This window comes from Arachis ipaensis, chromosome B4, assembly GCF_059453495.1.
Source record: "Arachis ipaensis isolate K30076 ecotype BB chromosome B4, ASM5945349v1, whole genome shotgun sequence".
NCBI lineage: Eukaryota > Viridiplantae > Streptophyta > Magnoliopsida > Fabales > Fabaceae > Arachis > Arachis ipaensis.
The window spans coordinates 112,632,163-112,646,861 of record NC_142439.1 but is presented as its reverse complement, the minus strand read 5'-3'; the positions used below and the strand labels follow the sequence as shown (position 1 = coordinate 112,646,861).

The following is a 14,699-nucleotide window of genomic DNA, read 5'->3' as shown; positions in this document are numbered from 1 at the left end:
ATATAAAATAAAAATCCAAAAAAAATCATAAAATCATAAAAATAAAAAATATTTTGTGTTTCTTGTTTGAATCTTGAGTCATGTTATAAGTTTGGTGTCAATTGCATGTGCATCTTGCATTTTTCGAAAATTTCATGCATTCATAGTGTTCTTCATGATCTTCAAGTTGTTCTTTGTCAGTCTTCTTGTTTGATCTTGATATTTTCCTTGTTTTGTGTCTTTTCTTGTTTTACATGTACATTTTTTATTTATTAGAGTCTAAACATGAAAGATTTCTGAGTTTGGTGTCTTGCATGTTTTCTCTGCATATAAAATTTTTCAAAAATATGTTCTTGATGTTCATCATGATATTCACGGTGTTCTTGGTGTTCATCTTGACATTCATATCATTCTTGCACACATTCATAATTTTGATCTAAAATTGCCATGCATTGCATCATTTTTCTTGTTTTTCTCTCTCATCATAAAAATTCAAAAACCAAAAAAATATCTTTCCCTTTTTCTCTCATCAAATTCGAAAATTTGAGTTGACTTTTTCAAAAATTTTTAAAATCAAATTGTTTCTCATGAGTCAAATCAAATTTTCAATTTGAAAATCTTATCTTTTTCAAAATCTTTTTCAAAAATCAAATCTTTTTCAAAATTCTTGGTTATTTTTGAAAATTTCAAAAATAAATTTCAAAAATCTTTTTCTCATTTTTATATCAAATTTTTGAAAATACCATAATCAATTAATGTTTTGATTCAAAAATTTTAAGTTTGTTACTTGCTTGTTAAGAAAGATTCAAACTTTAAGTCCTAGAATCATATCTTGTGATTTCTTGTGAATCAAGTCATTAATTGTGATTTTAAAAATCAAATCTTTTTCAAAACTAATTTCTATCATATCTTTTCAAAAATATCTTCTCATCTTATCTTTTTCAAAATATCTTTTCTAACTTCCTAACTTCTTATCTTTTCAAAATTTGTTTCAACTAACTAACCAACTTTTTGTTTGTTTCTTAACTTTTTCAAAACTACCTAACTAACTCTCTCTCTCTAATTTTTGAAAATATCTTCCTCTTTTTCAAAAATTTCTTTTTAATTAACTAATTATTTTATTTTTATTTTGAATTTTCGAAAAAAAAACTACTAACCTTTTTCAAAAACTATTTTCAAAAATCACTAACTCTTTTTCAAAAATTATTTTCGAAATTTCCCCTCTCTCATCTTATTCTATTTGTTTATTCATCCACTAACATCTCTCCATTACTCAAAAAAAAAAAAAGAGGATCTCTATTATTATTATTTTTCTGCGCCCTCTTCTTTGTCATATGAGCAGGAGCAAGGACAAGAATATTCTTGTTGAAGCAGATCCAGAACCTGAAAGGACTCTGAAGAGAAAATTAAGAGAAGCTAAAATACAACAATCCAAAGATAACCTTTCAGAAATTTTCGAACAGGAAGAGGAGATGGCAGCCGAAAATAATAATAATAATGTTCATGATCATGTGGAGTCACAAAATAAACAAAAAAATTGAAAACGGAATCAAAAACAGCAGAAGAAAAATCACACCCTGGAGGAAGCATCTGCCTGGCGTTCAACGCCAGAACAGAGCATGGTTCTGGCGCTGAACGCCCAAATGGGCAGCATCCTGGCGCTGAACGCCCAGAACAAGCATGGTTCTGGCGTTCAACGCCAGAAATGGCAACAAATGGGCGCTGAACGCCCAAAATGGCCACCAACTTGGCGCTGAACGCCCAGAGTTGTGTGCAAGGGCATTTTACATGCCTAATTTGGTGCAGGGATGTAAATGCCTTGACACCTCAGGATCTGTGGACCCCACAGGATCACCTCAGGATCTGTGAACCCCACAGGATCTCCACCTTACCTCCTCATAATCCTAGTTTTTTTTCCACATCTTCTTCTTCATCTATTCCTTCTTCTTTTGCTCGAGGGCGAGCAACATTCTAAGTTTGGTGTGGTAAAACAATTATGTAAAGGATCTATAGCTCAGTGGTAGAACATGTGGCTGCAAATCAAGAGATCCCTGAGATACCTCAGGAGATGCACCTCCCTCCACATAATTATTAGAAGCAACTGAGGATAGAAATCCCAAAAAAAAAAAAATATCACTAGGAATCAAGCCGCAAAGGCAAGGAAGAGACATAGAAGAGCCCAAGAACATCATTGAAACGCCATCATCACTAAGGTGGATTCATTCCTTGCTCTTACTTTCTCTGTTTTTCGTTTTCTATGTTATGTGCTTATCTATGTTTGTGTCTTCATTACATGATCATTAGTAGTTAGTAACTATGTCTTAAAGTTATGAATGTCCTATGAATCTATCACCTCTCTTAAATGAAAAATGTTTTAATTCAAAAGAACAAGAAGTACATGAGTTTTGAATTTATCCTTGAACTTAGTTTAATTATATTGATGTGGTGACAATGCTTCTTGTTTTCTAAATGTATGCTTGAACAGTGCATATGTCTTTTGAAGTTGTTGTTTGAGAATGTTAAATATGTTGGCTCTTGAAAGAATGATGACTAGGAGACATGTTATTTGATAATCTGAAAAATCATAAAAATGATTCTTGAAGCAAGAAAAAGCAGCAAAGAACAAAGCTTGCAGAAAAAAAAAAGAGAGAAAAAAAAATAGGCGAAAAAAAAATATAGAAAGAAAAAAGCAAGCAGAAAAAGCCAATAACCCTTAAAACCAAAAGGCAAGGGCAATAAAAAGGATCCCAAGGCTTTGAGCATCAGTGGATAGGAGGGCCTAAAGGAATAAAATCCTGGTCTAAGCGGCTAAACCAAGCTGTCCCTAACCATGTGCTTGTGGCGTGTAGGTGTCAAGTGAAAGCTTGAGACTGAGCGGTTAAAGTCAAGGTCCAAAGCAAAAAAAAAAAAAAAAGAGTGTGCTTAATAACCCTAGACACCTCTAATTGGGGACTTTAGCAAAGCTGAGTCACAATCTGAAAAGGTTCACCCAGCTATGTGTCTGTGGCATTTATGTATCCGGTGGTAATACTGGAAAACAAAGTGCTTAGGGCCACGGCCAAGACTCATAAAATAGCTGTGTTCAAAAATCATCATACTAAACTAAGAGAGTCAATAACACTATTCGAAATCTGAAGTTCCTATAGATGCCAATCATTCTGAACCTCAATGGATAAAGTGAGATGCCAAAACTATTCAAGAGGCAAAAAGCTATAAGTCCCGCTCATTTGATTGGAGCTATGTTTCATTGATAGTTTGGAATTTATAGTATATTCTATTCTTTATATCCTATTTTGATTTTCAGTTGCTTGGAGACAAGCAACAATTTAAGTTTGGTGTTGTGATGAGCGGATAATTTATACGCTTTTTGGCATTGTTTTTAGTATGTTTTTAGTAGGATCTAGTTACTTTTAGGGATGTTTTTAATAGATTTTGTGTTAAATTCACATTTCTGGACTTTACTATGAGTTTGTGTGTTTTTCTGTGATTTCAGGTATTTTCTGGCTGAAATTGAGGGACTTTCTGACCTCCCTGCACTCAAAGTGGATTTTCTGGAGCTACAGAACTCAAAATGGCGCGCTTCCAATTGCGTTGGAAAGTAGACATCCAGGGCTTTCCAGCAATATATAATAGTCTATACTTTGGCCAAAAATAGATGATGTAAACTGGCGTTCAACGTCAGCCTTCTGCCTAAATCTGGCGTCCAGCGCCAGAAAAGGATCCAAAACCAGAGTTGAACGCCCAAACTGGCACAGAAACTGGCGTTCAACTCCACAAATGGCCTCTGCACGTGCTACACTTAAGCTCAGCCCAAACACACACCAAGTGGGCCCCGGAAGTGGATTTATGCATCAATTACTTACTCATGTAAACCTTAGTGACTAGTTTATTATAAATAGGACCTTTTACTATTGTATTAGGCATCTTTGGACGCCTGGTTCTTAGATCAGAGGGGCTGGCCATCTCAGCCATGCCTGGACCTTCACTTATGTATTTTCAAACGGTAGAGTTTCTACACTCCATAGATTAAGGTGTGGAGCTCTGCTGTTCCTCAAAGATTAATGCAAAGTACTTCTGTTTTCTATTCAATTCATCTTATTTCGCTTCTAAGATATCCATTCGCACCCAAGAACGTGATGAAGGTGATGATTATGTGTGACGCTCATCATCCTTCTCCCTTATGAACGCGTGCCCGACAAACACTTCTGTTCTACATGAATTAAGCTAGAATGAATATCTCTTAGATCTCCTAACCAGAATCTTCGTGGCGTAAGCTAGAATGATGGCGGCATTCAAGAGAATCCGGAAAGTCTAAACCTTGTCTGTGGTATTCCGAGTAGGATTCAATGATTGAATGACTGTGACGAGCTTCAAACTCGCGATTGTTGGGCGTTAGTGACAGACGCAAAAGGAGGGTGAATCCTATTCCAGCATGATCAAGAACCGACAGATGAATAGCCGTGCCGTGACAGGGTGCGTGAGCATATTATTCACTGAGAGGAGGGGATGTAGCCACTGACAACGGTGATGCCCTTGCATACAGCCAGCCATGGAAAGGAGTAAGACTGATTGGATGAAGATAGCAGGAAAGCAGAGGTTCAGAGGAACGAAAAGCATCTCCATTCGCTTGTCTGAAATTCCTACCAATGAATTACATAAGTATCTCTATCCCTATTTTACTATATAATATTCGAAAACACCATTATCACTTTATATCTGCCTGACTGAGATTTACAAGGTGACCATAGCTTGCTTCATACCAACAATCTCCGTGGGATTCAACCCTTACTCACGTAAGGTATTACTTGGACGACCCAGTGCACTTGCTGGTTAGTTGTATCGAAGTTGTGACAACTATGAATTAAGATCAGAGCACCAAGCTTTGGAGCCATTACCAGGATTTGTTCGAGCCTGGAGATCACAATTTCGTGCACCAGTCGCTCACTTACAAACTCCATCTTTTGTGTCCGCAAAACGTATCCTAAAGAACTAACATATCGCTTGCTATATTTAACGATCGTACGTGTCACCAAAACAAGTCTCAAGTCACTCAAAAGGATACAAGACCTCAGAGAAAGGACAAGCAACAAGAAAAATGTTCACAAAGATTTCTATGTTTCTCTTTGATGCATCAACAAGTCCAAAGTTACATCAGAAAATACATGAGCCAAGAAAAGGAGTTTAAACAGCACAAGGAGGAATCTCACGTTATTCTAAAACAAGCTTGAGTTACCTAAAAGGATATCAAACTTAGGAAGAAAAGAACAGAATTTATGAATGGGGTTCACATGAATTTAAGAGAATGTTTAAAAATACAATCAGACGGGGAACAAATCAAATCAAAGCTTCTTCCCAATAAGAAGTTAAGTCAAGAACGTCAAGAAGATATCAAGGATATCATCCGGTAAGGATATTCATGAGATGCAAGTCATGAAGCGAAGAACCAAATCGCATCTCAAGAAGAGCAAACATATGCCTTTAAGATCAGCAAGAATGCATATGAATAGGGAACATGATTGAAGAATAAGCAAACTAATTTTTCAAGAAAGAAATCTCAAATATGAACTTCAAGGCAAACTATAAAGGAACAAATCACATGACACTAGCAGAGTTTGAAACACGTAGCCGAGTAACCTTGAGACGCAACCTCTAGCATTTTCTAAACCCCGCAATATGCGTTATCTATTACTTCTATTCCACCTAGGATAACCCGATAGTGCTCTCATATACATAAACCATTAGTGTTAAGCTGGTCAAGCTTAATACCATGAAGAATGCAATGATAGTCTAACAGCATTAATCAATAGACAATCATGCTTCTGAAACTCAAATTCTTGTCACTAGGACAAGTCCTATTGCACGACAGACATTCAGAGTATGCAGTAAAGCATAATCAGTCCATTCTCAAGACTCTAATAGGAATGAACTGCTCTGATACCATAATGTAACACTCTAACTTTTAGCACGTCATGATCGTGCCAAAATTAAGGCATTACTAACCTGTTTTCCTTATTAACTATTTAATATTGAACCTTTAGTTCGATATCGCGTTTTAGTTTTAGAGAAATTTTCAGCGATTTATTTTTAGTAATTAAAATCACATATCAAAGATTATCAAATAATAGTAATGACATAATTATTAATAACAATAAGTGCTATACAAATAAATTCAATATAAAACTCGAATACAATACCTATCCCTCTGGATAAAATAAAAGCTAAAGCATCAAGGGCGATGGAACTCTATAAAACAACAGGAATCACAAGTAAATCTACTACTCGTCCGCAGCTTCATATTAAACCTTCAAACCTGTCACTGAAAGGGTGGAAGATTTTGGGGTGAGAACAAACCACGTGTTCTCAGTAGGGAATGAGAATGCCGTAAAAGTAATGAATATAATGCAGATTATTAACTTACCCAGTAAAACTATTTTGTTATACCTTTGAAAATATTTTTTACTTTTACTTTACATAATTAATTACCTTCTTTAAATTTCTGAATTTTTAAACAAAACTCAATCACAACCTCAATTCTCAGTCACCTCAATACACAAACTAATAGCAATAAGACAAACAGCACAATCACAGAGAGACAAGATAAGCAAACACAATTAAATGCAAATGTGCAAACAATGATGATGCATGTCTAGTCCTATCGCAGGTAATGAGCTTATTTTTCGGTTTCGACCGACACCCGACGCAATCCAACTCGCAAGTTAGAAAAGGCATTCCAGCGGCATAACCTCTACAAGTTTTTACTTCTTGCAGGCGCTGATTATCCAGCTGAAGTATGCTGAACATGACCTCTGCAAGTACTTGCAGGCGCTGATTCTCCAACTGAAACATGTGCCCCTTTCTCTTGGAATCCATTCCATACACACGGGCATCCCCACACAATATTCACACATAAAACCCACGACTTAACATTTTCAAATCAGCACCTTAACTATTTACTTTTCGTCACCCTCCGTGACCTTTTAGTCATTCCATAATCACACGTGCCGTGTTCTCTTATCCCTTTCTTTCTTATACTTAACAAACCGAATTCATTTCATAACTTAAAATAAAATCTCTCCTCAAAAGATTGGATTTAAAAAATTATACTTTTCTTAATAAATCGAATTCAAAATAGTATAAATATTTTCCCAACTAAATAAGTCTCAAATAATTTAACTTTCCAAAACCAAATCTTTTAAAATGAAATTTCAAATAAAGTCCCAAATTTTATAAAATTTTCGGCAGCACTTCACCTAAAACTCGGGATTAGCCACCCTTACAGGTTCTCTCTTTCTCAACAATTATCAAATAGACGTTTCTCAATCAATCAGACATTCACAATTTAACAAATCAATCATACTCCAGAATTCCCATGTAATCTATCAATCCAACTCCAATCTCATCAATTCATAATTACTTTTCGCATATCATAGAATCCTTTCCAAAATTCAACTCAATCAACTACTAATCCCAGAAATCAGCCTTCCAAAGTTCTAGTTAATTTAAAATCATTTAATCTTTAGCAAAGTTGCTATTTTGTTTTAAAAGTTATTTTTCAAAGAAACAATTCAATAATTAAACTTCAATTATTTAACAGTTTTCAGACTTAATTCTAATTATTCATGAATCAACATCAACAACCATTAAAACCAAAACCAATCAGTCGCAAGTCAGTTCCACGGCCACTCCGATACATCAAATAACTAAAATCAATAGCATACACTTATTCTCAATAATCAGAATACAGCCACAACCAACCAATTCAGTATAATCACATAAATTAGAATTTTAAACAATTCTATCAAAATCAGAAAAATAACATCAGTCACAGTCTCAATTCAACCAGTTGCAATTCAATTTCATCAATTAACCACTCACAACAACAAAACTAGTCACACGAGACATTTATAAATTATTTGCACTTATTCACTAAACTTCAATGGCATTCATAAATTAAAACGATTAATTTTAAAATAAAATCTCCTACCTTAGTATGAAATTAAAATACTCGAAGATCCGGAGAATCCTTCTGACCAAGCCATCGAAAAAGAAAATGTCCGGAATCGTCCGTGCCTCTTAGAACTCTAGTTGGCAGAACTCAAAGAATAAGGGAGCTATGTCACCGTCAACTTCTATTGATTAAAAATGGTGCTAACCTCTAAAAAAAAGGATACGAATACTTTTACCAAATTAAATTTTTTATTGGAGTTATGGATCGTAAAAAATGGTGAAAGAAAACTCACGGTTCCATGGCCTCACACCTCACTCTCTCTCTCGATTTTATTTCTGTCCTTTCTCCAAATGCTTTCGGCTGAATGAAGATGAGATGATGATGATAATTAGTGGCTTAATGATTACGTGTCATAGTTATTGGATGGAAAGAAAACATGTGTAACTATAATATATATATGGAGAAATATAGGATACAGATCTAAATTTATAGATGTGCTTACGTGGCAAAATTCATACCACACATCTTAAAGTCACACTTTTCATTTAAAATCGTAACTCTTCATAAAGAAAAGCGTCACCTAATGGAAAAAAGTAAATTAGAAGATTTAAGAGAAGAAATAATTAAGTTATCAAAATTAATAGATCAAAAATTAATGATTTTAACTAATGTTAACTGTAATGACACCGAATTCTTAAAATCAATACAAAATGATTTTTCTCAAAATCTTTATTTTACTATAAGTTTTATTGAAGGACTCCAAAAACCTGAAAAAACTTATTTCTCACACGGAATTTCTAAAAAATGTTACCATGGAAATGATTCACCATATCTTTATCATACCTTTAACCCACAATTAAATTCTATAGTAGACATGCTTGAAGAAATATTAGTATCCATAAAATTTCAAAGAAATAAGGAAAAAGAAAATTTCAAAGAAGAAAATTTTCAAAATATAATCAACATAACAGATTTAAAAGTAAAACCACCACTAAAATTATGAATATTGAAGAAAAATTAGAAGAAGTTACAATGCTTTTTAAACAATTAAAAATGGCTCAAGAAAATAATGTTATGGAACAGGGATTTCAAATAGAAGAAGAATTAGTAAATTCTGAAAATATAGAAAATGAAGAACACATCCTAGATTACTCAAGTGACGAAGAACCAGCAATTCCAATACAAGTAAAAAATGAAGCTGGAACATCTAAAGATAATCAATCTCAATTTAAATGGGAAACAGATTTTGATAATTATGCCTTTAAGAAAGGGTTTATAAATAAAGATTCAAAATATACAAAAATACCATCAAAATACATCCCTAAAATCCAGGAAATGGAAGGAGATAGAATGCTCGATTTAGATTGTAAAAAGAATGAAAAAGAAATTTTCGAAAACTGGTTGAATTCCTTCTTATTAGAAGCCTTTACTAATCCAAAACTTAGTGAATTGTCTGGAAGAGACATTTGGAATTACATAGGGTTTCATACTAAAGGAACTATAAGAGATTATATGACATCAATAGAAAATCAAGTAATAGAAGAATTAGAAACAAAAACATCAGCTTATGATAAGATATTATATATAATGATGATTCTATATAAAGAATTTTTTGGAAAAAATATTATAGATCATAGACAAGAAGTCTATAATAAAGAATATCAAGAAGCAAAAAACCATTTAGCTAATATTCAGATATATGATTTATGTAATGTGGAGTCTTATATATGTGAATATAGAATACATTATTACAAATTAAAAGAAGAAGATAAAAATCATTATCTTAGTATGTATATAACAAAACTTCCATATCCTGCTAATGAATTTATAATGGGAAGATTTATAAGAGAAATAAATAGAGGGACAATTGAAAATAATTTTGGTGGAGCAACCTCTGCAATAAGAGAGGAAATAAAAGAACGTTGTATGCAAGAAGCAACTCAAAAAAGATTTGCAAATATAATTAAAATTTGCTGTCAGGATAATGAGGAGATACCTCAAAAATATGGTCTTAATAAAAATTTTCAAAGAAAAAGAAAATATCAATTTAGAAAAAGAAAATACTATCCAAACTGGAGAAAAAAGAGATATTTTAGAAAGGAAAATAACAATAAAAACAAAAGACAAAGAAATAACTATTGCCCGAATAAAAAAGAAAATTGTAAATGTTGGTATTGCCAAGAAGAAGGACACTATGCAAATGAATGCCCGAAAAAGAAGGATAAAAATAATCTTACTAAACAAATAGAAATTGCTAAATCTTGTTTTATGGAACCATTAGAAGAATCTGATGATAACTTAGACTATATTTTTGAATATGTCTCGGAAACAGACTCAGAGGCTGAGTAATAATGCTACATTTATTACTATAAAAATAACAGAAAAGTTTATAAATGCTTTCATAGATTCTGGAGCAACACAATGCTTTGCTAGTTCAAATATAAAACTTGATTGGAAAAAATTAAAGAAACCATTAAGAGTTAGAATAGCTGACAAATCAATACATAAAATTAACCAAAAAGCAGAAATGGTTGAAATTTTTATTCAAAATTATAGGTTCATTGTTCCATCTATATATATGTTAGACTCTGGAATGGATTTTATCATAGGAAATAACTTTTTAAAGCTATATCATCCATTCATTCAAGAATTAACATATATAGTTTTAAAAGCTCCACACGATTCTTCAATAAATCAAAAATCAAAACGTATAAAAATACCAACTACTACTATAGATAAGATCTTAAAATTTAAAATATTCTCTATTTTAGAAACATGTTATTTAAATCTATACTTTCAGATAAATATCCCAAAAAATAATCTTGAAATAAAGATAGAAGAACTCTTGGATGAAATTTGTGCTGAAAATCCTTTAGATATTAAAAATACAAATAACGAATTAGTAAGTATTAAATTAAAAGATCCTACAAAAGAGAGAAATGTTCCAAATAAAATTCCTTATTCCGCAAGAGATAGAGAAGAGTTTTCATTAGAATGTAGAGATCTTTTGGAAAAAGAAATTATAAGATTAAGTAAAAGTCCTCATGCGGCTCCAGCCTTTTATGTCGAAAACAATAATGAAATTAAAAGGGAAAAACGAAGAATGGTTATTAACTATAAGAAGATGAATGAAGCAACTATTGGTGATGCTCATAAGCTTCCAAGAAAAGATTCTATTTTAGAAAAAATCAAAGGAGCAACTTGGTTTTCATCTCTTGATGCAAAATCAGGATATTGGCAACTTCGTTTAGACGAAGAAACAAAGAAATTAACTGCTTTTACTTGCCCAACAAAAGAATCAACAAGTGTGTTGCTCTATGAATGGAATGTATTACCATTCGGATTAAAACAAGCCCCAGGTATTTATCAAAGATTTATGGAAGAAAATCTAAAAGAGTTAAATGAATTTGTTTTAGTGTACATTGATGATATACTAATTTTTACAAAACAGGATAAAGAAGATCATCTTCAAAAATTATTAATAGTTTTAGAAAGATGTAAAGAAAAAGGATTAGTTCTTAGCAAAAAGAAAGTAAGAATAGCAAAACAAGAAATAGAGTTTCTTGGGTTAATTCTATCCACTCAAGGAAAGCTAAAACTACAGCCAAATGTCCTAGAAAAGGTAAATTTATTTCCTAGTAAAATAGAAGATAGAAAACAATTACAAAGATTTTTAGGGTGTATAAATTATATTTCTGATCAAGACTTTTTAAAGAATATAACAGAATACACTAAAAGCTTATTTCCAAAAATAAGTACTAAAAAAGAATGGAAATGGGACGAAAAAGACAGTATGCAAATTCAAAAGATTAAAAAATTATGTGAAAAACTTCCAGAACTTTATATTCCAGAAGAAAATGACTACTTAACAGTAGAAACAGATACTTCAGACATAACCTGGTCAGGATGTCTAAAAGCTAAGAAAGCTATAAAAAGTTTAGAAAAAGAAAAAGAATCACTAGATTCTAAATATTCCCCAAAGGAATTATTTTGCAGGTATATTTCAGGGACTTTTACTCCAACAGAACAAAGATATACCACTCATGAAAAGGAAACTCTAGCAGCAATTAAATCTCTTAAGAAATGAAAAATTGATTTACTACCCAGAGAATTTACATTAAGGACAGATTCAAGTTACTTAACAGGTTTTATACGATATAATTTAAAAGTTGATTATAATCATGGACGATTGGTAAGATGGCAATTATTTTTGTTACAATATCCAATAAAAATTGAATATATTAAGGGTGACAAAAATGTTATTGCAGATACATTAACAAGAGAATGGAGTTCATCTACAACGCATTAGATCAAGAAATTCAAAAATATGAGCAAGAACTCGAAAAATGCAAGCATTGTCAGCAAATAAGGACACAGATCCAATCCCTCAAGAAGGCCATTGAAGCAATGAAATCAACACAACAAGCAACACCATCAGAGTTCAGCCAGCCAAGCGTGGTGGACAAATCAAGTGAAGAAAAAATTTCGGAAAATAAAACAATTGCTGAAATTATTAAAAAATCCACCCAAGATAAAAAATATTATGTAATTTATAATGGCCCCATGAAAGGAGTATATGATGCCTGGGAAAAAGCAGCACCATTCACACATCAATCAAAGATAATTCATAAAGGAGGGTTTCTAACACTGGAAGAAGCAAAGGAATCATTCAGGGAATACGAAGCTCTTCATCCAGAACAAACCTTAAAAAGAGTAGATAAAGCTCCAATTCAAACCCAGAGAACAGGGATAATAAGAAACATCCCTACAAGGGCTGAAATAAAGGAAAAGAAAAGGGTCTGCAGATCAAATCTCAGAGAAACCCTTAACATAGTCCTGAATTGGACTGAAGAAAAAAGGGCAATTTTGGGATATTATCCTATTGCCAAAGAACAGCTAACAAAGCTGGTTATATTTCCAGATGCTTCCCCATCTGACACCTATCAGTTTTTCCAATATGGATTAATTGATACAATTTTAATTTTTAATGATCTAAAAATTATTAGTGAGTTTCCTGCAGGATTCGTTGATGCAATAAAGAGATTTAAAAATATGATTGACAATGTAAATCCAAGGGATATATCCCTAAAATTTACAAACAGTCAACCTATTTTTAATAAAGAAGAAGAATGCTTGGTTCCAGCACACCAAGTAATATTCATGTCCGTCTTTCCAGAAAATTTTCAACCAATTGATCAGATTCAAGACTTAACAATTTACAGTCATGAAGGAAGGCTAGCCAGCACATTAGCAAGGGTCTTTGAAAGAACTCAAAAAATAACGAAGGAATCTCACACAAGGATTAATTATAAAAGTAGAAATACTTTGCTTGTGTCCAGCAAAAGAAATGAAATTGAAGAAAGAGAGATGAGACTCTTGGTAGAATTTGAATCAGCATTCTACAACTTATCCGGACTTTTAGAAAAGCTCCCTGAAGGGATAAAGAGGAATCTCTGCTATTTGATAAAAGACAGAGAAGACCACAAGTGCCAGCTATGTGCCTCAGAGTTATCTGAAGAAAGCAATAATGAAACGGAATCAACTCACATGATGAAAGAAGAGGACAATGCATCTGAGGGTCACATGATAAAAGAGGAGGACAACACATCTGAAGCATCTCTCAATATTATTGCATAGTGACATAAGCACTTAGGTCATAAAGCACCAACGATGTAGCTGGTGCAAGATAGCAAACAATGACATAAGCAATGACGTCATAAGAAGGGTAAGGATGGGAATTGTCCATCAAACCCAACTATTATAAATAGGTTGCTTAGGCAATTGTAGAGGTATCAGAAACAGAAAGCAGGAGGCTAAGAGTACTCATATGCTAGGAGAGCAAGGAGGAAGCTGCCGAGGCGATTCTGTAGTCTGACGAAGAATTCCCTTAGGGAAAAATAGTTCTAAACTCCCCTCTGGAGTTAGTATCTACAATCTCCCCTCTGGAGATAAGAACACCTTATGTAAAATATACTAAATAAAGGAAGTTTTTCTCCAGAAAGGTACATCTTCATCCTAGTCTTTCAATTATGAATTATTTAGAAAGTTTAGAATTAACAGAAGAATCTGATTATTATAGATTAACTGCTTTATTAGATAATGAAAAACAGGCTGTTCTAAAAACAGAATTAAATCTCAAATCAAATGAAAATTTTGATAAACAAAATCTTTTAAAAGAAGTTTTTAATAGAAAAAATATAATATACTATGGAAAAATTCAACTTGAAGCCCCTATAAAGATAAAATCCGCCAATGGAGAACTTGAAATAGCCTTGATAAATGATGAAGAATTGAGCAAACAGATTGAAAAAAAATTAAGGATCAACAAAAAAGATCTAAAATTGGATGGATTCATATTAGTACTATACAAGTCTTAATCAAATCTACATATATGAAAGGAATTAATTCACCAATAAGCTTATCAATCTGTGACAAAAGAATTACTGATGACCTAATAGATCAAATAATTGGAATTGTTCATGGAAACTTGGCAAACGTAAATGTTAAATTCAATGCCCATCTGGGATATGCTATACCTTTATCAACTGAAAATCCTGGAAGATCTATAAGTTTGGCTTATAAATTTCACAGAAAGAATCTAATGGAACAAGACGATGAACCATTTTCAATTACATATGCAATAAATTATGCTTTAACAAATAGTCATCATAGTATAATATTTAAAAATAGAGAAAGAATTTATGTCGATGAATTATTTCAGAAAATTGTAAAGACAGAAATACCAAAATATAAAGCTATTGAAAATCCAGTT

At 32.6% G+C, this 14,699-nt stretch overlaps 1 protein-coding gene across 1 annotated transcript; it reads left to right on the top strand.

Annotated features, from left to right (window-relative positions):
• Nucleotides 1-12,211: 12,211 nt before the first annotated feature.
• LOC148568815 (uncharacterized) lies at nucleotides 12,212-13,564 on the top strand. Its single transcript, XM_088483800.1, has one exon. It carries the CDS (start codon nucleotides 12,212-12,214, stop codon nucleotides 13,562-13,564), a length of 1,353 nt encoding a protein of 450 aa, XP_088339926.1.
• Nucleotides 13,565-14,699: the final 1,135 nt, after the last annotated feature.

Coding starts and splice junctions, on each gene's coding strand:
- LOC148568815 (XM_088483800.1), top strand. CDS start 12,212: ATGGAGTTCATCTACAACGCATTAGATCAAGAAATTCAAAAATATGAG.